Source organism: Myxine glutinosa, chromosome 6 (assembly GCF_964187855.1).
Source record: "Myxine glutinosa chromosome 6, kmMyxGlut1.1, whole genome shotgun sequence".
NCBI lineage: Eukaryota > Metazoa > Chordata > Myxini > Myxiniformes > Myxinidae > Myxine > Myxine glutinosa.
The window spans coordinates 163,614,439-163,640,923 of NC_136266.1; the positions used below are offsets into that span (position 1 = coordinate 163,614,439).

The following is a 26,485-nucleotide window of genomic DNA, read 5'->3' on the forward strand; positions in this document are numbered from 1 at the left end:
GGGGGTGGAACATGGATGAGATAGATAGGGGGTGGAACATGGATGAGATAGATAGGGGGTGGAACATGGATGAGGTAGATAGGGGGGTGGAACATGGATGAGATAGATCGGGAGTGGAACATGGATGAGATAGATAGGGGGGTGGAACATGGATGAGGTAGATCGGGAGTGGAACATGGATGAGATAGATAGGGGGGTGGAACATGGATGAGATAGATAGGGGGTGGAACATGGATGAGGTATATAGGGGGGTGGAACATGGATGAGGTAGATAGGGGGGTGGAACATGGATGAGGTAGATAGGGGGGTGGAACATGGATGAGGTAGATAGGGGGGTGGAACATGGATGAGGTAGATAGGGGGTTGAACATGGATGAGATAGATAGGGGGGTGGAACATGGATGAGATAGATAGGGGGGTGGAACATGGATGAGGTAGATCGGGAGTGGAACATGGATGAGGTAGATCGGGAGTGGAACATGGATGAGATAGATAGGGGGGTGGAACATGGATGAGGTAGATCGGGGAGTGGAAAATGGATGAGATAGCTAGGGGGTGGAACATGGATGAGATAGATAGGGGGGTGGAACATGGATGAGGTAGATCGGGCGTGGAACATGGATGAGGTAGATCGGGAGTGGAACATGGATGAGATAGACAGGGGGGTGGAACATGGATGAGGTAGATCGGGAGTGGAACATGAATGAGATAGCTAGGGGGTGGAACATGGATGAGATAGATAGGGGGGTGGAACATGGATGAGGTAGATAGAGGGGTGGAACATGGATGAGGTAGATAGGGGGGTGGAACATGGATGAGGTAGATAGGGGGTGGAACATGGATGAGATAGATAGGGGGTGGAACATGGATGAGGTAGATAGGGGGGGGGTGGAACATGGATGAGGTAGATAGGGGGGTGGAACATGGATGAGGTAGATAGGGGGTGGAACATGGATGAGATAGATAGGGGGGTGGAACATGGATGAGGTAGGTATGGGGTGGAATATGGATGAGGTAGGTATGGGGTGGAACATGGATGAGGTAGGTATGGGGTGGAACATGGATGAGGTCGATAGGGGGGTGGAACATGGATGAGGTAGGAATGGAACATGGATGACGTAGGAATGGAACATGGATGAGGTCGATAGGGGGGTGGAACATGGATGAGGTCGATAGGGGGGTGGAACATGGATGAGGTCGATAGGGGGGTGGAACATGGATGAGGTCGATAGGGGGGTGAACATGGATGAGGTAGGAATGGAACATGGATGACGTAGGAATGGAACATGGATGACGTAGGAATGGAACATGGATGAGGTAGGTAGAAGGTGGAACATGGATGAGGTAGGAATGGAACATGGAAGACGTAGGAATGGAACATGGATGAGGTAGGTAGAAGGTGGAACATGGATGAGGTAGGTAGAAGGTGGAACATGGATGAGGTAGGTAGAAGGTGGAACATGGATGAGGTAGGTAGAAGGTGGAACATGGATGAGGTCGATAGGGGGGTGAACATGGATGAGGTAGGAATGGAACATGGATGACGTAGGAATGGAACATGGATGAGGTAGGTAGAAGGTGGAACATGGATGAGGTAGGAATGGAACATGGAAGACGTAGGAATGGAACATGGATGAGGTAGGTAGAAGGTGGAACATGGATGAGGTAGGTAGAAGGTGGAACATGGATGAGGTAGGTAGAAGGTGGAACATGGATGAGGTAGGATGATTTTGCCATTGTCAGTAAAACAAAATTGTTCTTAGGATCCATGTATTTATTACGTATGTGCCGGGCCATAAAATGAGAAATAAACACAGAAAGCTGGAGATAAAGTATGTTGGTGGAGTCTACAGCCTCCTCTTCCTCCTCATCCTCTTTTTCCCTTCTTTATAAACTTACACTTCATCCTCTCTCTTTCAATCCTCTCGCAAGCGCAACAAACCCTCCAAGTCATCCCCATTTTTTCGTTGTTATATTAACATCCACCATGCACTCCACTAATCCACCTTCTTTATCGCTTAATCACCAATTCCTTCACGACCGCTTATGGTTTCCTTCGCCCTCATTGTAGGAACTAATTTTATTTCGAATACCTCAACCTTTTCCAACCTGTAAGCTTCCATTCTTGCTTCCTTCGCGCCCTCGCAGCTGTTTGGGGGAAATGACGCTCGGAAAGTGCTGAGCGGCCGCTTATTCTCGCTTTAGAGGAACGCACGGAGGAGCGAGCGAGGCACGAGGTACGCACGGAGGAGCGAGCGAGGCAGGAGGTACGCACGGAGGAGCGAGAGAGGTACGAGGTACGCACGGAGGAGCGAGCGAGGTGCGCACGGAGGAGCGAGCGAGGTACGCACGGAGGAGCGAGGTACGCACGGAGGAGCGCGCGCAGCACTTTATGTCATGCACGACGTTCGGACACGGCACACGGGACACTGGACACTACTGCCCGCTGCAGGACACGCCATTAGGGCCGCTCAAAGCGTCCTCCCCAAGATCGATGAGCCCAGAACGCTCTTTTATTACCTGTAACACCGAAGGTGGATGGAGGTTGATTTCACCCCTATCTTCATGTTTGTTTGTTTGTGAACACGATATCTCAAAAAGTTGTGGACGCATTCGGACAAAACGCGGTGGATGAATTAGGTAGGTGACAAGGAAAAATTGATTCAATTTTGGTGAAGATCCGGTTACGTGTCCTGATATGAGAATTACTTAATTTCAAGTGATTCTTCAACATTGAGTGATGGGACCAAAAACGATATATAGCACGATATCTCAAAAAGTTATTGACGGAATCGGACAAAACTTGGTGGATGAATTGGGTAGGTGACAAGGAAAAATTGATTCAATTTTGGTGAAGATCCGGTTACGTGTCCTGATATGAGAATTATTTAATTTCAAGTGATTCTTCAACATTGAGTGATGGGACCAAAAACGATGTTCAATCGTTATCTCAAAAACGATATCTCAAAAAGTTATTGACGGAATCGGACGAAACTTGGTGGATGAATTGGGTAGGTGACAAGGAAGAATTGATTCAATTGGTGAAGATCCGGTTACGTGTCCTGATATGAGAATTATTTAATTTGAAGTGATTCTTCAACATTGGTGATACGACCAACAACGATATATATAACATGATATTTGAAAAGGTTGTGGACGGATTCGGACGAAACTTGGTGGATGAATTGGGTAGGTGACAAGGAAGAATTGATTCCATTTTGGTGAAGATCCAGTTACGTATCCTGATATGAGAATTATTTAATTTGAAGTGATTCTTCAACATTGGTGATACGACCAACAACGATATATATAACATGATATTTGTAAAAGTTGTGGACGGATTCGGACGAAACTTGGTGGATGAATTGGGTAGGTGACAAGGAAGAATTGATTCCATTTTGGTGAAGATCTGGATATGGATCTTCATATGAGGGTTATTTAATTTTCAAGTGATTCTTCACCATTTGAGTGAAAGTACCAAAAACGATATATAACATGATATTTCAAAAAGTTGTGGATGACTCATGGCGAAACTTGGTGGATGAGTTTGGTAGGTGACAAGAACAAGGTAATTATATTTTGGTTCAGGTCCATATCCAGATCAGGACTATCAATGGGATACAAAACGTAAACTGTTCAGCCTGGTGGGTATGCGCTCCACTGAGTCCCCTTCTCGTGTTTTAAGGGCAATGGATAATGCAATGTTTCCTTTTGCTGCAAAATTCGTCACTAATGGTCAGTATTCCACCAGGAAAAGGCGTAACGCAATGGCCATTGTACAAGAAACATTTCACAGCTTCGTCTGTTCTTGTTCCACATCATCAGGAATCCCGAGTGATGTCAAGAGTGGTTCTTTGGTTGGAAAAGTCGTTGTTGTTGCTCCACCACCATCTGGGGGTCATCAAAATGCTCATGAGTAGTCGTGAAGGTTTCCATAGTTTGAGAACTTGCATGGACATGTTGATTTGGTACTCGAACACAGTGCTCCCCAAAGGGGCCAAAGAAACGAGGCAGCCATTTGGTCAGGGTATCGACACATGATGCCGCCATACGTCATTTTAAAAGGTACTACAGGATCGTTAACACCTACACGGGAATGTTTGCTCATGGAACAGCGACATGAACATCTCCTCCAAATGATGGCTCACTCACGGATGCAAATACCACCACACCTGCGAGTACCTGGGAGTTTATTGTCTGGTCGGGAATCAAACCCATTCGAGGCAGCCAAAAGGCAAGTGGATTCACTACATATAAACTATCACATGAGCCTGATGGAAAAGTTCATTCAATTCAATCCTTTTAGTTAGAGTTTTAGTGCCTTGAGGAGGTGTTCAAATTATCTTGTTTTTTTGAATACATAGTCGAGGCTCATGGAAGAGGTAGTACTAGTAGGCCTACACTGAATGTATCAGGACACAACAGGACAAAAGGAACAGTAGAGAGAGAGGGAAACACCAACAGCAGAGCTGAAGGCCAAGATAGAGGGAGAGTTGGGGACGGAGCACGGAAAGAGCAGAGGGTGCAGACCAGAAAGGAGGTGGTAGAAGACAGAGACCACCGACCTGTCTGCAATAATGAAGTGATAGGTCCATAGACTCAGCTTCAACCCGAGAGATTCCAAAGATCTTGTAGGCCTCGGTTTCCACTGTGGCAAGCTGAGCCGGAACTGAGCTGAGCTGAGCTGAGCAAGCAAGCTAATGCCGGACCATGCAGATTTTTCCATTTACACAAAGAAGACTCATTCATGACAGAGAAGTCCAACTCACTTTGATGACATTTACACAGAACTTTGACATTTTTAATTTTTTTGATGTTGGAGGCTCCAGGCACGGACTGTATAGCCCTCATCGAGGCCAGGCCTTAAATAAAAGAGAAGAAAAGTGTATGATGAAAAGTGTATGATGTTTTGCTTCCTTCGCACTCGGAAAGGTAGGTATGGGGTGGATGTTTGTTTGCGAGAAAGAGATTCAAGCTAGGCCGGTAGATATAGTTTGAGTGAGACAGAAAGTAAGACCAGCAATCCTGACACCGAGAGTGTAAGATGGTTCCGGGCACCACTTTAACGCTCCTAAGTCAGAACAGTAGTACTGTCCTGAGCGGTTGCTGTCCACGACCTAATACCTAAAAAGGTAGGTATTTACACAGATAAGACAGAGAAGTCCAACAGAATAGTCTTTTTGAGTATTGTCACCATGGTAATGTTATTAAACTGGTCACAATTTTCTTATCTTATTGTAAAGACAATGCAAAAACAAAAACAATGAGCAAGATTATCCAATTACACCAAAAGGTATGCATTGGCATTGCACAAAATAGTATACATACTTAAAACAACAGCAATTTATCAAAAAAATCTGTTCAATCTACAACAGCACTGGTGGAGCGCACACCTCTGCCAGGCTGAACAGTCTATGTTTTGTATTCACTGATAGGCCGGATATGAATTTGGACCTGAACTAAAATCTAAGCATCTTGTTCTTGTCACCTAACCAACTCATCCACCAAATTTCGTCCTAATCCGTCCACAACTTCTTGAAATACCTTCTTCACAAACAAACAGACAGACAGACAGAAAGACAGACAGAAAGACAGAAAGACAGAAAGACAAACAGACAGACAGACAGAAAGACAGACAGAAAGACAGACAGAAAGACAGACAGACAGAAAGACAGAAAGACAGACAGACAGACTGACAAACAGACAAACAGACAGACAGACAGGGGTGAAACATAACCTCAGCCCATTTTCGGTGGCAGAGGTGATAAAATTATCTTTATATTTCGGGTTAAGGTTGTTGTTTCAGAGCATGCACAAGGATTTACCTACCAGTTTGAAGGTGCCTGACCCCATCACAGATTGAAATGTAAACTGAGTCCAGCCCGGTTTGTTCGTCCCGTTTCGCAAATGTGCCGCTTGACGGCTTCAAATGGCTACCTTAAGCAATGATCATCGATGAGATGGCAACCATTCTGAAATAAGCAGACCCACGCAACAGACGTTTCAGAAAAGTATCCGGTCCGCACAGAATCCCACCCGGAGTCTTCGTTGTTGAGCCAGTTACACCAAGCAATTAATCCATGCTCCAATTTTGTACCACAGGGATACAGAAACACCTCCATGTGACTTCAAAGATGGATAAGTAACCTTTGTATGTAAGAAAAGAAAAAGGCAACAGATCCGACTGGAACAACTATTGCATCATTTTTGTTCTTGCAATCTCAGGCAAGACCCTTTTCAGAGCTCAAGCCCTCACTTTGGCCGGTGACACTGTGAACAAATCAGTCATTGTGGATGTCGCTGTCTAAAATGGCCTACCTAAACAACGTTGTCAGATGAGTGCACAACTTTGGTGATGTGATGGTATCTGCGATGGGTTGTCTGTCATTAGGTGGCAGACAATCAGACTCAATTATTGCTAACGGCTTAAAAGAGGGCTGCATTCTGACATAAATCCTTCACTCCTTTTTACCTTGTTCACTTGTTTTACCTTGTTTACCTTGTTTTTACCTTGTTTTACCTTGACATAAATCCATCCTCATCCTACACTGTAATCAAGAAAGCTTTGTCAGCCACCACTGCCAGAGTCTATATTCAAGGTTACATGTCCAGCAGACTCTTCAATGTGCAGATGGCTGCGCTTCATTTGCACATACATAGCAGGATAACCAGGAGATGACTGCACTCCATTTGCACAAAGGAGCAGAATAGCCAGGAGATGACTGCGCTCAATTGGCACATACAGAGCAGGATAGCCAGGAGATGACTGTGCTCGATTTGCACATACATAGCAGGATAGCCAGGAGATGACTGCGCTCCAATTGTACATACAGAGCAAAATAGCCAGGAGATGACAGCGCTCCATTTGCACATACATAGCAGGATAGCCAGGAGATGACTGCGCTCCATTTGCACAAAAGGGCAGAATAGCCAGGAGATGACTGCGCTCAATTGGCACATACAGAGCAGGATAGCCAGGAGATGACTGCGCTCCAATTGCACATACATAGCAGGATAGCCAGGAGATGACTGCGCTTGATTTGCACATTCGGAGCAGGATAGCCAGGAGATGACTGCGCTCGATTTGCACATACATAGCAGGATAGTCAGGAGATGACTGCACTTGATTTGCACATTCAGAGCAGGATAGCCAGGAGATGACTGCGCTCCATTTGCACAAAGGAGCAGAATAGCCAGGAGATGACTGTGCTCCATTTGCACATACAGAGCAAAATAGCCAGGAGATGACTGTGCTCCATTTGCACATACAGAGCAGGATAGCCGGGAGATGACTGTGCTCCATTTGCACATGCGGAGCAGAATAGCCAGGAGATGACTGCACTCCATTTGCACATATGGAGCAGGATAGCCAGGAGATGACTGCGCTGTATTTGCACAAAGGAGCAGGATAGCCAGGAGATGACTGCGCTCCATTTGCACATACAGAGCAGGATAGCCAGGACATGACTGCGCTCCATTTGCACAAAGGGGCAGAATAGCCAGGAGATGACTGTGCTCCATTTTCACATACAGAGCAAAATAGCCAGGAGATGACTGTGCTCAATTTGCACATACAGAGCAGGATAGCCAGGAGATGACTGCGCTCCATTTGCACATGCGGAGCAGAATAGCCAGGAGATGACTGCGTTTCATTTGCACATATGGAGCAGGATAGCCAGGGATGACTGCGCTCCATTTGCACATACAGAGCAGGATAGCCAGGAGATGACTGCGCTCCATTTGCACATGCGGAGCAGAATAGCCAGGAGATGACTGCGTTACATTTGCACATATGGAGCAGGATAGCCAGGGATGACTGCGCTCCATTTGCACATACAGAGCAGGATAGCCAGGAGATGACTGCGCTGTATTTGCACATATGGAGCAGGGTGGCCAGGGGATGACTGCGCTCCATTTGTACATACAGAGCAGGATAGCCAGGAGATGTGTGGTCATTTCTCTACAGATGCAGAAGTCATGCACCAAAGTCCACCAAGTGGCATGACATCCAATGCCGACGGAATAAAGACAGTTGCTGATTGACAACTGCTGTTGTTGTTGTTGCTGTATAGCCCCGGGCAGTTCTCTTGAACAAGCCCGTGGCACGGAGATGGCCGATTGATCTTCCAGGAGCGACCCAGATATCTCCCACATCTAGGATGGTGTGGCCACTCCTTGACGAAGTCAGGGCCATGACAGAGTTAGAGAGGGTGAGAGAAGGAGCGAGAGACAGAGAGAGAGAGAGAGAGAGACACACACACACACACACACACACACACACACACACACACACACACACAGAGAGACATACACACACACACACACACAGACACACACACACACACACACACACACATACACGCAGAGAGACACATAGAGAGACACACAGAGAGACACATAGAGAGACAGAGAGAGAGAGAGAGAGAGAGAGAGACAGAGACAGAGACAGAGACAGAGACAGAGAGAGAGAGAGAGAGAGAGAGAGAGAGAGAGAGAGAGAGAGAGAGAGAGAGAGAGACACACACACACACAGAGAGAGAGAGAGAGACAGATAGAGAGAGAGAGAGACAGAGAGACAGAGAGAGAGAGAGAGAGAGAATTTTGAGTCCTTTTATTTCAAAAATACCAAAAAGTAATGATATACATGTTTTACAAACAAATAAAATCAATAATGTCAAAAAGAACAACCAATGATCATCAAATGAAAGAAACATAATCAGCATCTCACAACAGTTTTTTTCAATTCGTTTTATTCAACTTCACAAAAACCACCGACACACCAAGTATCAATAAAGTTTTGAAGATTTCCGGCATTGTTGGAAAAGGTAAACTCAAGTTTCAATCTTGCTGAGACCAATGCATTAAAAGACAACATGATATTACAGGCTCTGTCGGTTTGCCAGATAGTTGATCTTTTCTTGTTAAATAAACAGCAAGTTTTGCAGTTGCTATTAGGAAACTAAATAGTTTAGATACAGGATATTGTTAAGGAGCAAAACCAAAGTTGAAATTTCTCAAAGAAAAAGTAATATGCATTTTGTTTGCAATATAATTCAACCAATGAAACAAAGGAAATAATCATACACAGTTTAGGAATGCATGAAGCAAGTCTTCATGGATTGTACAAAAGGGACAACAAACAGATACAGGAGAAAAAAATGTCTAATAAACATGTTGGAGGGAACAATCCAGTGGGCCAAACGCCACTGGAGATCACCTGTTCTTTTTGATATGGGCTCACTATACATGGCTTCCCAGATAGGTTCGGAGAGGGGTCCTCCGGGTAACCATCCTTTCCATCGGGTAACCCCGTTTAACGAAGGAATCCCATGTAACAATTTAAGGCACATCTTATAGATGCCCTTGCTGTCCATAGTCTGGAAAAGCTTTGACTTATCGCTAACAGGGGGCAAATCATTCTGAATGGGTTCAACAATCAATTTAGGTACTGTTGGCTCATTCGATTCATCTTCTGTACCTTGAGTCCAAGTTAGACCAAGTTGCCATCCCACCTGAATCATTTTCCTCAAAATGTTTGCGATCACCCTATGGGACCAAATCCCTGTTAAGTCTGCGTTTCACTTATGGATTTCCAACCATACGCCGAGTCATGTCGGAGATGCCGCACCTTCAAGATACCAGCTGCTATTAAGTGTTGGCAAAAACTCGACTTTTTGGAATGTCGGGAAAGAGAGGGTTATAAAACAAAGGCTTGTGTGCTAGCATTTTTATGACATATGTGTCCACCTGACGACTCACAGAACGGCTCTGCCAGGCATTCAAAAGGGCTTTGGTAAAAAGCAGGAGGAGCGATATGTCAACATGTTGGATGTTCATTTGAAAAAGTTCAAACCCGTACCCGAGCCTACCCGCTCGCTGCAGCACAAGGCGTGCAGGGAGCCGGCCTGGCAGATGTTCCATGGAGAGGAGGCGTTGAATGGACAACAGCCAGAAGGCCATTAGGCGGGCTTTGATGTCGACGAGGTTGTGGCCACCCTCAGCCGAGGGGCGACATATCACGTCAGGTCGTAGCCAGTGGTAGCCTCCCCAGTAGAAGTCCGCCAGTTTGCCCTGGAGTGATTTGAGCAAGGACTCTGGGGGCTGCAAGCAGATTAACCTATGCCACAACATTGTGGCAACTAAGTTGTTGATCACTAGCACACGGCCATTGAAAGACAAATGAGGTAAAACCCTTTTCCATCGGTTCAATCTTTCTCCCACTTGCTCAATTACCCCGTCCCAATTTTTTTGAGCATACTGTGGGGAACCAAGGAATATGCCCAAGTACTTAATTCCCTCACTTCCCCACAGTAACTCTGCGGGGAGGGATGTAGCCAGGAGAGGGATGTAGCCAGGCAGTGGTACAGGCTGAGGAAGGTTGTGATAAAGAGAGGGTATAACGTTTTGCTTTTGCTCCAATTGATTTTTAAAGAGGAAGCAGAGTGAAACTTTGTTAGGCACTCAACAAGGATATCATTATCATCTTTATCTTTTACAAAGATGCAGACGTCATCCGCAAAAGCAGATAGGGTTAGCGGCGGACTCATGGGAGAAAGTGCTATTCCAGAAATCTCCTTTCTCAGTAGATTGAGAAGGGGCTCTAAAGAAAGAGCAAACAATAAACCAGAGACTGGACACCCTTGCCGTACTCCTCTCCGAACCTTGATGGGGGGAGCCAGCACATTATTAATCTTAATTAAACTAAATATGTCTGTGTATAGCAAGGAAATGTAGGATCGAAAGTTTTCTCCGAGGCCGCATGCCTGTAATACATGATGCATAAACTTATGGTCAATATTGTCAAATGCCTTTTCAAGATCAAGTGACATCATTCCAAAATCTTTTTGCACATGGTTACCATCAATGAGATCTCTGATTAAAGAAATATTATCATGGATGGATATTCCAGGAACACAGTAACTCTGTTCTGGTAATACCAGGTCACCAATAACCTTTTAAAATTGATTAGCCAGTACTTTTGAAAAAAAAGCTTGTAGTCCGTGCACAGCATTGGTCGCCAGTTCGCCATAAGTCGGGGATCTCCAGTTTTTGGGAGCAAGCATATTACGGCTCTTCTTAGACTCGGTGGCATTTTACCAGTCTGGAAGGAAGCGTCCAAAACATTCAGCAACTCGGGGCCTAAAAGATCCCAAAAGGTCAGGAATTATTTGGGAGGTAGACCGTCGATACCCGGAGCTTTCCCCGAATCCATGGCAGCAAGAGCACAGGTTAGCTCAGAGAGGGTGAATGGTAGGTGAAGCTCCAACCGTTGAGCCTCAGTTAGGGAGGGGAAGTTAGAGATTAAATCCATCATTGTATCATTACAAACAGTCTGCTCTTTAAAAGGTTTTGTATAGAATTCAATAATGTTTAATCTAACATCATCCTCATTAACAACGTTGCCTCTTGAGTCCAAAACCGAAGAGATTAGCCGTGATGGCTTGCTTAAAGATTCTAGACTTGTTTGGGGTGTCTGATAATTTTACATTCTGTATTCTAAGTCAAATTAACGTACCAGCTGCTTTCTCTTGAACTAAATTCCTTAAAAGAGCTTTCTTTTCAAGCAATAACGGGTAATTGGCATCATTATTTTCATGAGCCAATTTGCTCTCCAACTGTAGAAAATCTAATTCCAACCGGACCATTGTAAAGTGCTTGTCGTTTGTGCTGTGTGATTGGAAACACTGACAAAAAACCCGAATTTGAGATTTCGTGTTATCCCACCATATGCTGGATGAAGAAAAGGAGGATTTCTTTGCTACTAGACTTGCCCAGAAACCACGAAAGACTTCTTTAAACACACTGTCTTCTAGAAGTCTAACATTAAACTTCCAATAAGTGCTCCTATTTGTGGGTTGAGGAAAGGAATGGTTTAGGGTTACCATATGATGGTCTGAAAACAAGGAAGGGAAGAAACAACATTGAAGTTTAAGTTGAAGTTGAAGTTGTGCACCATCGGTTGAATTGAATGCACCATCGGTCGAGCCTCGCCAAGGATACCCGATTATTGGCACATCAACACCAGGTGTATTGGGATACATTAGGGTGGTGTGACCGCCAAACATCGAGTAGACCTACAGTGTTAAAGAAATGGGATAGGTCTACATGGGACTCGGGGTGGGGTTCATTAGAATTTCTATCTATCGATGGCTCGAAGGTGCAATTAAAATCACCCCCCGATACACACACAATGATCAAATCGACCAATCTCAAGTGATTGATCATAGAGGTGCAGAAGGACTTGCGTTCTAAGCTATCACACGGTGCATACACATTGAAAATGGTGCAATGAAAGTTATGACTGACTAGTTCAAGAGAACTAAACTGGCCTTTTATTATTTCCTGAAACTGGCATGACTCGCATACCAGGCCTGGTTTCAGTAAGAAACCAACTCCAGCAGATGAAGCTGTCAATTGCTGAAATAGCATTGGCCTTTAAGAAGTTGATACCAGTCGTGTTCTACGTTAGGTGTGATGTGAGTTTCTTGTAGTAAGATCACATCTACCTTTTTACGTTGAAACAAATTCTTTACTTCAACCTGGCAGAAGTGTTTGGCATCACCACCGTTCATATTTAAAGTTGTAAATGTTATTGTTTTCTTTATTTGTTGGTGAAGTTAGCCTGTGCCTGGGAAAACTCAGTACCTGCATGTGTGACGAATTTCCGCGAGCCTGTGATATTGTGATTTCGTCATATCAAAATCATCAGGTGTTTTAATTATGGCTTTTGCGGTGTGAATGCATGACACCAAATCAGAGAAGTGGTCTTTAATGACTATGTTCCGCTGTCTGTACGTTTCACTAAGAAACGACACAATGAGTTGAGGGGATATTTGAGACTGAGGTGTTGACGATTGCGATAGCTCAGTCACCTCTACCTCATCTTCGGTCTCTGATAGGTCAGATAATGTCCCATCAGGGTCTTGGGCATTACTCGAGGCTGTCGCAAACTTATCTGGAGGCACCTTCAGGGATTTTATTGGGTGCTGCAGTCCACACTCACCAGCACACTGGTGTTTATTTTTTATGTTTGCGTTCTGAGAATTGGTTCTAGATCCCTGAAAGGCCGGGCTTATGATCTCCATTTGCAAGATGGAGCGATTGGTTTGGTCTCTAGTTGGCTCAGCTACTGAGGGAGGGTCCAGCAGAGCCCCGTTGTCAGGATAAAAAATGGCCACCGCCAGCAAGGGTCAGTAACAACATTAACATATAATGGCATGCAGTCTTTGAACTGTTGCAGATTTCTTTTCAGAACCTGAAGGATCAGTTTTTTGTTTGTTTTTTTCCCCCCTTTTTTAAGGCAATTTCCCCTGCTAGAGCGGGGGTTAGCCTTGCGGGCCCCATGACAATCATCATGGTTTCCTTTTTGAGGCAATGTTTTTATGGCCGGATGCCCTTCCTGACGCCAACCCTTTAGTCGCCTCTTACGACACGCAGGGATACGGTGTACCTATTCTAAACCGGGGCGCACACCGACAAAACCTGAACCTGAACCTGAAAGATCAGTAGTGGTTTGTTTTTCCCTTTGGGGTTCATCATTGTCATTTGCTGCTTATATGTCTGATAAGGAGTCTGTACGCTAAACAAAAAGCTCCAGTAAGAACAGAGAATAGAGAGACAGAATGGTTTGGAATTGGCAAAGGAGTCAGGTGCAGGTTAATTCTCTCCCCTTACTTGTTCAATCTGTACCTTGAATACATCATGAGGAAATCAAACTTGGATGACATAGATACTGTAGAGTCAGGATTGGAGGAAGATGAATCAACAACCGAAGGTATGCGAACGAATCCACTCTGTTGGCAGAAAGTAAAGAGGAGTCGATGAAACTGCTGCAGACAATGAATAAGGAAAGTGAAAAGCTGGTCTTTATTTAAACCTAAAAGAGATTAAAATCTGGGGAGAACACCAATTCCACGATTGACAAAGATCTGGAAAGATAAAGATGTGACAACATATACCAAGAGGAGGCTTCTGATTGTCCCAGTAATTCCAGTTGCAATGCATGGATGTGAGTCATGGACGGTGAAAAGAAAGGAAGAAGCTTGACAGTTTTGAAATGGGGTGTTGGAAAATGAATGAATGAATGAATGAAAAAATGAATGATCGTTTTAAGGCCATGTTTTCCCCCGCTACAGCATGGGTAAGCCTTGCGGGCTCCATGACCTCATGGTTCCCTTTTTGAGGCAATGTTTTTACGGCCTGATGCCCTTCCTGACACCAACCCTTAGTCACCTCTTACGATGCGCAGGGGTGTTGGAGAAGAATGTTAAAAATTCTATTGACTGCAAGAAGAACACACAAATCAGTGATTGAATAAATGAGGCCACCATGTACATTCGAATCACTAATGCTAAAACAGGAACTGTCATACTTTGGGCACATCATGAATGTAGAAAAATAAAGTTTGGAGAAATCAACCATGCTGGGTGTGATTGAGTGAAGAAGAGGAAGAGGCAAACCTTCCTTGTGTGTGCTGAATAGATGGCCATGTAAAGGGTACAACCAAACTGTCTCTACCAGAGCTTCAGGAGTCAGTGCAGGATAGGGATGTTTGAAGAAATCTGATCATGAATGTCACCAGAAATCAGACACGACTTGACGGAACACGATAACTGCATAAGATGCAGAAACACAATTTTATGGCGATCTTCCACTGAAATTTTAGCCATTTCGTTTGAAGCCAACAGTCGTCAATCCTGATAGATCTGCATTCCGCAATACGAAATGTAGGTTTTTTTTTTCATTTTCCTTTTTGTGTACAGGATCGAGGCTCGTGAAAGAGCGAACATTTATCACACAAAAAATCAAACAGACAAACAAAATATATAGCAAGGGGAGCGGTAGACAAGATGGGGAGAGAAGGGGAAGCACACAAACACAACATTTGAGAGCAGGGACATCGGGAGATCTGTGGGAGGGAGAGGACTTGGGGGGGGGGGGGGATGTTGGATGTGGGAGTTTTTTTCCTTATGGATGTGTAGAAAGGATCACCAGACATAATATCCATATATTGTCACTCCTCAATGTGTCCAAGACTTGCACAGCAGTATATACAAATAGTGTGGTGCGGTTGTAGCTTGATTATCAAGATGCTGTTGCCCTCTTGTTGGTTTCCATAACTATATACATTGTTGTTGCGTGTTCTGTCGACTGCTGCACTATAATATCGTGTTTTGTTTTCCTTTCCAAGAAATCAGGGCTGTATTCAGCTACCAATTAGATATCTAGCGCTTGCCAAGCCGGACATTCCTTACCTACGGTTTTGAATGGACTACTTGCTGGAGTGCTTTAGCCACTTGGAAATTGGTAACTGAACCTTTAGAAAATAGTGAATTATGGCCTTAAAGGTTTTAAAATATCATTTTACCATATAACCGATTCAATACTCAATTGTTATTGAGACTCCGCAAAGTATGATCGATGAGAAAGTTCCTCAACTCCACAAAGTAGGAAAGTTTTCGATGATTAATGACCACTAATTTTGACAAATGTGATAATTATAGTTTTGAGTAGGATCGCCACCTTGAGTCGTAGGACAAATGAGGAGGTCTGGTGAGCATGATGAAAAACAGGAAATGCTGGTTGGAAAGTTCCAAAGTTTGACCACCGCAAGTTCGCACAACCCACAGGAACATCAGAACTAAATTTTCACTCACAAAATAACAACCAATATGACAGCATTGCAACAAGGTTAAGGTACATATATATATGGTGCTTGATCATAGGCCAAGCATTGTGGACTTCGTGATATGCTCCAATCAACTATTCCTATCGGCCTTCTGCCAGAGGAGAACCATCTATCATCTATCGGATGTATGGGGAACAACATAGGGAACTTTCTCTTTTCTTTCGTGGTATCCTTACCACAGACTTCCGCTCGCAAGTGTGTGTATGTGTGTGTGTGTGTATATATATATATATATATATACACACACTAGCAAAGGTACCACAGAGGGGTGAGAGAGTAACAGGTGAGGGGGTGAGGTGAGGGGAGGAGGGGAAGATTAGGAAAGAGAATGATATGTTATGCGTAATGACCACACACACACACACACACACACACACACACACACACACACACACACACACACACTCCCGTATGAGCACTCGTGAGTAGACCATCGCGAATGAGGCATCGCGGCCTGTTCGAAATTCCATTGCGGTAATCTATACATACACAAACGCATGAAGTACATTTAAAAAAACAACCACAAAGGTTTACCTTGACACAGGCTTTAGTTTGGTGATCGATGTACTTTGTACTTTTTAAAAGAAGGAAACAAGAAAGAGCAATCAGAGATTGCAGACCCTCACCAGGACATGTTTTTAGTGGTTTTTAAGGCTTTTGTGTTAAAAGATATATGGCAGCCAAACCGAACCGAACCACATGACCAATGACGTCATCATTATTATTTCTTTCTCCACCAATTTATCCCTAGATGACGCTTAAGAAATTTCATCTTGATCGGATGAAGTTTTGTACTTGTCGAATTATGACGTCATAATGGAGGCACCTATGACATCATCATTAACAAATACTCAATTTCTTCTATTCAGTGCTTCCGGAGATATAGAGGTGCAATTTTTTTTCGTTTTTTTCAGGATGGCGCCCATACCACGTGACCTATGATGTCATAATTACCATTTAAAAAATTCTACAGGTGGAGGTGCACCTATGGTGAAAATTTCCTGTCGATCAGACCAACTGCTGCAGAGAAAATCATATTTATTCTGTGCGGACAAACAAACAGACAGACAAACAAACAAACAAACAAAAAAATCACTCAGAGCGACACTTGGCAAAACAGAACAAAGTAGAATGGCACTCAGCAGAGCATCCTTTTTCCCTCAAAAATAATTAGAGGTTGAATTCAGTGACCTGATATGCAAATCGTCTTCAAAGTTTAAGTTCATCGGATGAAAATTGACAATTTTAGAAATTTGGCCGATGTTGACCTTTTGGCCTATGTTGACCTCAAAAATAGTTGGTGGTGCATTTTACTAAGCTGATATGCAAATCCTATTCAGATTTTTCATGTCAATCGGATGATTGTGTGTGTGTGTGTGTGTGTGTGTGTGTGTGTGTGTGTGTGTGTGTGTGTGTGTGTGTGTGTGTGTGTGTGTATGAATATATAGTTTTGAAGAATTAGAAGTTTTGAGTAAACAAGTGCGCAAGTTTTGAGCAAGAAGTAGGATGTTTTGAGCAAGCTACCTTGCAGCAAGCCAACTGTGCTCAATTGCTCTTGAGTCTTGAGGGTCAATTGCTCTTGAGAACCGTCGGTTTCTATGTGATTTTTGCTTTTCCCCGAATGTGAAGTTTTTGAGTTAACCTGTATTTGATTTATCAGCCAATGTGTGTCATTCCTCGTTGGAGTTCAAATTGCTCATACGTCGTGTGTTTGCAGAGTCGAAGATGCAGAACATATGTGGATCAAGAGCAGCACCCAGAGAGATATCTATCGAATCTGCAGACAGATACTGGTAAGTTTTTTTTCATTTTTGTTAACTTAGTGCAGAGCACAGTACAACTCCAATACTGGATTGTAAATTTAAAATTTGACAATTTATGTTCAGCCACCAATAAATGGACTCCAGTCCACCACCCAGGAATTCATAAACCCCTTCAGTTACATCTCAACAACAAATGTAATGACCAATATCTATATTATAATAGCCGTAGATGATTCTGTCTGTCTGTCTGTCTGTCTATCTGTTGGGTGTCTGTCCGGGGTGTGGCTTACTCGGTTTGCAGAGTAGCTCCACCCATAGCTCCACCCATTCTGGGAGTGGCTATAAACAAATATCCACCATTTTATTAACTCGCATAGCTTTGAGTCCTGTTTTGTAGGCCCGTGGTGTCTTGCTCTCCCCCAGTTTTATTTCAAATCAAATTCGATAAATCATTTCATTTTTCACAGTCGCTAACATAGTTTTAGACTCGGTTGAAAAAAAACGGGAAGAAAATCCGATGAAAGTTGCCGTTTATAGAACGAAATGAATTCTCAAAGGCCTGTAACTTCAAGGCCATTGAGTCTCTCTCACGCCTTTATCTCCAATCTAACTCACCATATGATTTCATTTTTATCGATGGTTTTACTTTTAGACTCGGTGTCAGCAATAATTGAGAACAATCCACACACGCGGGAAAATGCAGAGATATATTTTTTAAAATCGCGTCATGGTGTATCATACACCGCCCAACATGACACCGCCGGCAATGTGTCGATATATATTAAAAATTCGCTTTTGCTTTTCCGTTATGATATATTACTATTTCGTTTGATGATAGTCGTCACAAAAACGTCAACAATGATGCCGACATATATTTCTTCGTTTTTATTTCATTCAACATATTAGCCGGAAGTAAAATATGTTTCAGGAAATTACCGAGAGATATTTCTTCGTTTTTTCTATTAGTTATGTGCGCATACACTTTAAATAGGTTTATTTGAAATCTTTAATTTTCCACAAACATTCCACACACGCGGGAAAATGCAGAGATATATTTTTTAAAATCGCGTCATGGTGTATCATACACCGCCCAACATGACACCGACGGCAATGTGTCGATATCTATTTTAAATTCGATATATCATTTCATTTTTCACAGTCGCTAACATAGTTTTAGACTCGGTTGAAAAAAAACGAGAAGAAAATCCGATGAAAGTTGCCGTTTATAGAACGAAATGAATTCTCAAATGCCTGTAACTTCAAGGCCATTGAGTCTCTCTCACGCCTTTATCTCCAATCTAACTCACCATATGATTTCATTTTTATCGATGGTTTTAGAGTCGGTGTCAGCAATAATTGAGAACATTCCACACACGCGGGAAAATGCAGATATATTTTTTAAAATCGCGTCATGGTGTATCATACACCGCCTAACATGACACCGACGGCAACGTGTCGATACATATTAAAAATTCGATATATCATTTCATTTTTCACAGTCGCTAACATAGTTTTCGACTCGGTTGAAAAAAAACGGGAAGGAAATCCAATGAAAGTTGCCGTTTATAGAACGAAATGAATTCTCAAACGCCTGTAACTTCAACTTCAAGGCCATTGAGTCTCTCTCACGCCTTTATCTCCAATCTAACTCACCATATGATTTCATTTTTATCGATGGTTTTGGACTCGGTGTCAGCAATAATTGAGAACATTCCACACACGCGGGAAAATGCAGAGATATATTTTTAAAAATCGCGTCATGGTGTATCATACACCGCCCAACATGACACCGACGGCAACGTGTCGATATATATTAAAAATTCGCTTTTGCTTTTCCGTTAAGATATATTACTTTTTCGTTTGATGACAGTCGTCACAAAAACGTCAACAATGATGCCGACATATATTTCTTCGTTTTTATTTAATTCAACATTATTAGCCGGAAGTAAAATATGTTTCAGGAAATTACCGAGAGATATTTCTTCGTTTTTTAAAATTAGTTATGTGCGAATACACTTTAAATAGGTTTATTTGAAATCTTTAATTTTCCACAATATAATTTACTTGCCATTTATCATTTGATGATTACGAGACAAATTCCTCTTGAGGATCGTGACAATTCATGCGCTGCGTGGAAACTTCTATTTCCAAAATGAATGAGACGATCGATGAAGAACGCAGACTTGAACAGGATGCAGCAAGAAAACGAATGAGACGGGCGAACGAGTCCATCGACGAACGTCAATGCAAACTTGCGGGGTCACCCGTGGGAATCCCACGGGCATGGATGTGTGTGACATTTCGACATATTGAGTTAGATGCTGCACATTCATTTTTACAAAATGGTTACTGGCAAGTCATCAGATCCAGAAATGGTGTAAAAACCACCGTTTAGAGGCCATTTTTCCCCGCAAGGCGGGGGTTGGCCTTTTCGGGGACCGTGGTAGTTGTTGTTTTTTTGTCCCCTTTTTGAAGCAATGTTTTACGGCCGGATGCCCTTCCTGACGCCAACCCTTTTTGCCGCCTTCAACGACAAACAGGGAATTACCAGTGAACTGGTACTCAATTAGCCGACCTCGGAAGGATGACAGGCTGAGTCAACCCCCCTGGCATTAATTCGGCGATCGACCGAGATTCGAACCCAGGATCCTAAGCCGGCACCCTAGCCGCTAGCCCAACACCAGAAATGGTGTCATGAACACAATTTATTTACGCACAAGCACAAAAGCAAGACGGGCCGATTTCCGATTCCGACGGGCGAGACGGGCCGATTTCCGATTCCGACGGGCCAATTTGGAGCAAGAAAAAGAACGAGACGGGAGAAAAAGGAGAGAAACGAGACGGGGAAAGCCGATTGGAGAGGCGAGTGAGGCGCGATTGGAGAGGAGTGTGAGGCGCGATTGGAGAGGAGTGTGAGGCACGATTGGAGAGGAGTGTGAGGCGTGATTGGAGAGGAGTGTGAGGCACGATTGGAGAGGAGTGATTGGAGTGGAGTGTGAGGCACGATTGGAGAGGAGTGTGAGGCACGATTGGAGAGGAGTGTGAGGCGCGATTGGAGAGGAGTGTGAGGCGCGATTGGAGAGGAGTGTGAGGCGCGATTGGAGAGGCGTGTGAAGGATTGGAGAGGAGAGGAGTGTGAGGGATTGGAGAGGTGAGGGATTGGAAAGGAGAGGGATGTGAGGGTTTGGAGAGGAGAGGAGTGCTAGGTGGAGAGAGGAGAGTGTCAGGTGGAGACAGGAGAGTGTCAGGTGGAGACAGGAGAGTGTCAGGTGGAGAGGAGTGAGGGGTCACATATTATGTGAAATAACTAAATTCACACCATTTCTGGATCTGATGACTTGCCAGTAACCATTTTGTAAAAATGAATGTGCAGCATATAACTCAATATGTCGAAATGTCACACACATCCATGCCCGTGGGATTCCCACGGGTGACCCCGCTAGTAATAAGTAATTTACTACATTATATTTATTCGATTTTGTAGTTGGTGACGTCATGATGATTTATGTCCTCTCTTGGTCCATGTGCGGCACATTTATGAACGAGTCTTGCATCAGGCGGAGCTGATAGAACTACACTTATTATCATCACACTCCATTTTTTTCTGTTTGTCTGTCTGTCCGTTCCCTTATGTCTTGTATGTCATGAGAACGTAACATTGTGGGGCCAGAAAACTTGGTAGACATAATGGGGGCCTCATGTGGAGCATCATGAATTGGGGGGCGATTTTGATGGGGGAGCGGGATTGGGGTGTTGACATTTTTAACGGCGTACCCAATTGCAACCAATTTTAGCACACCTAATGGAGAGATCATGGGGAGTATGGGCCCGGCGAATCAGGTCAGCCCTAGTGGTCGCACTGCTACCGAATGTGGCTTGCATAATCGGGGCCTCTTGTGGGATTTATGATAAAAAGTAAAATTTAACTTTTATATGTTTTTCAATTTAAGGGGGATTTAAAAGAGGGGAAAATGGGGGAGGGTGTTTGTAACAGCTTGAATGATTGCCACTAAACTTGGTGGGGATAGGGTAGGCCCCATTGCGGGTTTATGATGAAAACATGGAGTTTTTAGCTTGAATAGATTTCGAGATTAAAGGGGGACATTTGGAGTCGGGGAAGGTTCATCTATTTAACCGCTTTAATTGATTATGACCAGACGTTTTTCAAGTAGAGTAGATGTTCAAGTAGAGTTTCAAGTAGATGACCAGACACACACACACACACATATATATATATATATATATATATATATATAGATATATATATTATATACTAGCTTGGCTCGGCTCGCTGCGCTCGCCTCACCACGCGTCGTTACTGAGGAACGGGCTTATTTTAGCTGAGGATAATGACTGTACCTGAGTTGCTGTGTTGTCATGATTTACACCAATCATAATACAAACAATTTGCACAAATGTATTTGTTGTGTTTGTGATATCACACTTTTATAGGCAATTTAGGTTGAAGATTTAGGTTGAATGTTTTTTTTTTCAAGAAAGAACCCCTCAGCACACACATAGGGGAGGGGTAGGTGTAGACTGGAAGTTTGGGACGATTACACCTCACCACCACGTAATTCAAAACACCACACCACCAAGTAATTCAAAACACCTCACCACCACGTAATTCAAAACACCTCACCACCAAGTAATTTTAAACACCTCACAGCCATAAAACACGTAATAAAAACACCTCACCACCACGAAATTGAAAACACCTCACAGCTCTCAAATGTTGTGTTTGTGTGCTTCCCCTTCTCTCCCCATCTTGTCTTCCGCTCCCTCTTTTTGTATATTTTGTTTGTCTGGTTGATTTGTTTGTGAAATAAATGTTAGCTCTTCCACGAGCCTCAATTCAGTATACAAAAAAAAAAAAAAGCCATCAAACACTTAATAAAAACACCTCACCACCACGAAATTAAAAACACCTCACCACCACGAAATTAAAAACACCTCACAACCATCAAACACGTAATAAAATACCTCACAGCGATAAAACACGCAATAAAAATACCTCAGCACCACGAAATTAAAAACACCTCGCACCCATTAAACACGTAATAAAAACACCTCACCACCACGTAATTAAAAACACCTCAAAGCCATAAAACACGTAATAAAAACACCTCACAGCCATAAAACACGTAATAAAAACAAACCACCACAAAATTAAAAACACCTCACAGCCATAAAACACGTATTAAAAACACCTCACAGCCATAAAACATGTAATAAAAACACCTCACCACCACGAAATTAAAAACACCTCACAGCCATAAAACATGTAATAAAAACACCTCACCACCACGAAATTAAAAACACCTCACAGCCATAAAACACGTAATAAAAACACCTCACCCACCACGAAATTAAAAACACCTCACAGCCATAAAACACGTAATAAAAACACCTCACCACCACAAAATTTAAAACACCTCACAGCCATAAAACACGTAATAAAAACACCTCAGCCATAAAACACGTACTAAAAACACCTCACCACCACAAAATTTAAAACACCTCACAGCCATAAAACACGTACTAAAAACACCTCACAGCCACAAAATTAAAAAACACCTCACCACCACGTCATTTAAAAACACCTCACCACCAAGTAATTCAAAACACCTCACCACCACGTAATTCAAAAACACCTCATCACCAACTAATTCAAAACACCTCACACCACATAATTAAAAACACCTCACCACCACGTAATTATAAATACCTCACCACCACGTAATTCAAAACACCTCACCACCATGTGATTTAAAAACACCTCACAGCCATAAAACACGTAATAAAAACACCTCACCACCATGAAATTAAAAACACCTCACAGCCATAAAACACGTAATAAAAACACCTCACAGCCATAAAACACGTAATAAAAACACCTCACAGCCACAAAATTAAAAACACCTCACCACCACGTCATTTAAAAACACCTCACCACCAAGTAATTCAAAACACCTCATCACCAACTAATTCAAAACACCTCACCACCACATAATTAAAAACACCTCACCACCACGTAATAATAAATACCTCACCACCACGTAATTCAAAACACCTCACCACCATGTGATTTAAAAACACCTCACAGCCATAAAACACGTAATAAAAACACCTCACAGCCACTAAATTAAAAACACCTCACCACCCACGTCTTTTAAAAACACCTCACCACCAAGTAATTCAAAACACCTCACCACCACGTAATTCAAAACACCTCATCACCAACTAATTAAAAACACCTCACCACCACATAATTAAAAACCACCTCACCACCATGTAATTATAAATACCTCACCACCACGTAATTCAAAACACCTCACCACCACGTAATTCAAAACACCTCATCACCAACTAATTAAAAACACCTCACCACCACATAATTAAAAACACCTCACCACCATGTAATTATAAATACCTCACCACCACATAATTAAAAACACCTCACCACCACGTAATTATAAATACCTCACCACCACGTAATTCAAAACACCTCACCACCATGTGATTTAAAAACACCTCACCACCATGTGATTTAAAAACACCTCACCATCACGTGATTCAAAACCACCACAACCTTATTAAAAACACTTCACAACCACGGAAACAAAAGTTTGAGGGAGTCGTTAAGTGACAACACAGACACTGCCCAGATGTGCAGATATATAGATAAATGACTGTACCCGAGTTGCCGTTTTGTCATAGTTTAAACCAATCGTAATTCAAACAATTATTTTGCACAAATGTATTTGTAATATACGTGATATCACATTTTATAAACAATTGAAGTTGAAAAAAAAAAAATTCCCAAAAAAATTCCAAAAAAAAAGAAGTATATATTGTAACATTTTTCAAAAAAAATACCCTTAGGACATACCGACGGGAGAGATATGTGCATACCAGAAGTTTGGTACGATTTCATAAAAGTTTGAGAAAGTAGTTCATTGACAAGACAACACAACACAGGACAACACAGGACAGGACAGACGCTGCACAGATATATATATATATATATATATATATATATATATATATATATATATATATATATATATATATATATACATACATACATACATATATATATATAATATATATATATATATATACAGACTTGGTATTTAATATGGAATATTTTTTTGTGGGGGTGAACTTACTTTTCAAGATGACTTAGAACCAAAAGTTCATTGGAATTATGTTGAAATTATTCTAGATTTTGTTAATGTGACCTTTAAAAGAAACAAATACCACATTTGACATTTCGAAGCAAATAAATTGATCCTTGAAAGTGATGTAAACTGACATCGAACTCAATTCACGGACAGTACTGTGTTAAACTTCTGTACGTTTTTCAGAAGTATCTCTTTATTTTGCACATTAGCCAAAAAACAAAATTTCAACAAAAACAAAAGCTAAATTATGACTGGGATTACGGACAGTAAAATTACAGTTCAGTACTTCGTGTAACCCCCACGAGCATTCAGGAGAGCACGTACACATCGAGGCATGCTGTTCACGAGATTTGCCAAGCTTTGGACAGGAATCGCTTGCCATGCAGTGACAATGTCTGCTGCAATTCACGCACAGAGGTCGGCTGCTGGTCCAAGTTGTCGATTTGACGCGTTAATTCTGCCCACAAGTTCTCGATCGGATTCATATCCGGGGACATGGCAGGCCACTTCATATGCTCTACACCACGGTCAGCAAGAAAGTGTTGGATCATGCGAGCACGATGAGGCCGTGCATTGTCATATTGGAAGACAAAGTTTCCTCGAAAGGCTGCACGAGCAAATGGAAGCAATGTTTCTTCCAGAATGACCCTGAACTTGAACTGGTTCAGGTTTCCATTCAGAACAACCAGGTCAGTTTTGCCCCCTGCATGAAAAGCAGCCCAAACGGTCACCCCACCACCTCCAGCTTGGACTCTTGGCACTATACAATCTTGGTTGTGGGCTTCATGCACTTGTCTGCGCACTCGGACACGGCCATCTTGACGATAGACCAGAAATCTAGACTAGTCACTGAAGGTCACGTGATTCCAGTTTCCTGGCTGCCATTGACAGTGCTCTCTGGCCCACTGCAATCGGCGCTGGCTGTGTTGTCTGGTCAGGTGTGGCTTTCTCAGGGGACGCCTGGCACGATAGCCTGCTTGAACCAGTCGTTGGTTGACTAGCCTTCTGGATACAGGCACATTTGTCAGTTGCTGCCACTCAGCCCTAAGCCGATTAGCTGACTTGGTACGGCCATTGCAGACTAACCGGTGCAGCTGGCGATCATCTCTCCTTGTGGTTCTGCGTGGACGTCCTGGCCTCGGTATTGAAGTAGGGACACCCCTCTCAGCATTTCGTTTCAGGATCTTTGACACCTGACCTTGAGTTATGCCATACTGCCGAGCAATAGCACGCTGTTTCATGCCAGAATTTCGTAAAGCCACCACTCCATGACAAACAGCATTGTCAAGTTGAAGGACCATCTCCAGAGGAAGTGGCAATAACTTTTGTAGACGTGCAGCAGTTGTTTTCCACTAATACAGAACGCAACAACCCTTATGTACCCGATTGTGAAGCCAATCGTCAAATGTACCTGTCCTTACATTTTGTCACGCCACCTGTGATATAATCCTGTTATTGACTTCTTGCTGCGAAAGACAATCAGTGACATGGTTCTTTCAACAAAGACATCACCGAAGCGTAAAAGAAACTCACCAGATTGATATACTGAGATCAGAAAGGAAACCCAAGTCAAGAAAAAATATATATTCCATATTAAATGCCAAGTCTGTATATATTTTTAACTGTTGAACATGAATCGGAACATGAACCTACAGTTTAGCAGTACTTTGGCTCTGAATTTGGCAAATTGTATGGAATTTCGTCCGAAGTGTGCATGTGCAACAACAACAATTACATGTAAGGTAATTTATACACACACACACACACACACACATATATATATATATCTATATATATATATATATATATCTATATATATATATATATATATATATATATATATATAT

General features: G+C 42.7%; 1 protein-coding gene across 3 annotated transcripts in view; it reads left to right on the forward strand.

The window, feature by feature from the left end:
• Positions 1–2,148: 2,148 nt before the first annotated feature.
• The window catches only part of LOC137429291 (uncharacterized), a 45,600-nt gene continuing 21,263 nt past the window's right edge, over positions 2,149–26,485 (forward strand). Inside the window, exons 1-2 of one of the 3 annotated variants that reach the window (XM_078779493.1) lie at positions 2,149–2,362; positions 17,406–17,481. In XM_078779493.1, the coding sequence (XP_078635619.1) occupies positions 17,414–17,481 (68 nt within the window). In that variant the 5' untranslated portion in view covers positions 2,149–2,362; positions 17,406–17,413. Of the gene's footprint in view, positions 2,383–17,405; positions 17,482–26,485 lie in introns of all 3 variants that reach the window. The other 2 variants (XM_078779494.1, XM_078779495.1) reach the window with 2 other exon arrangements.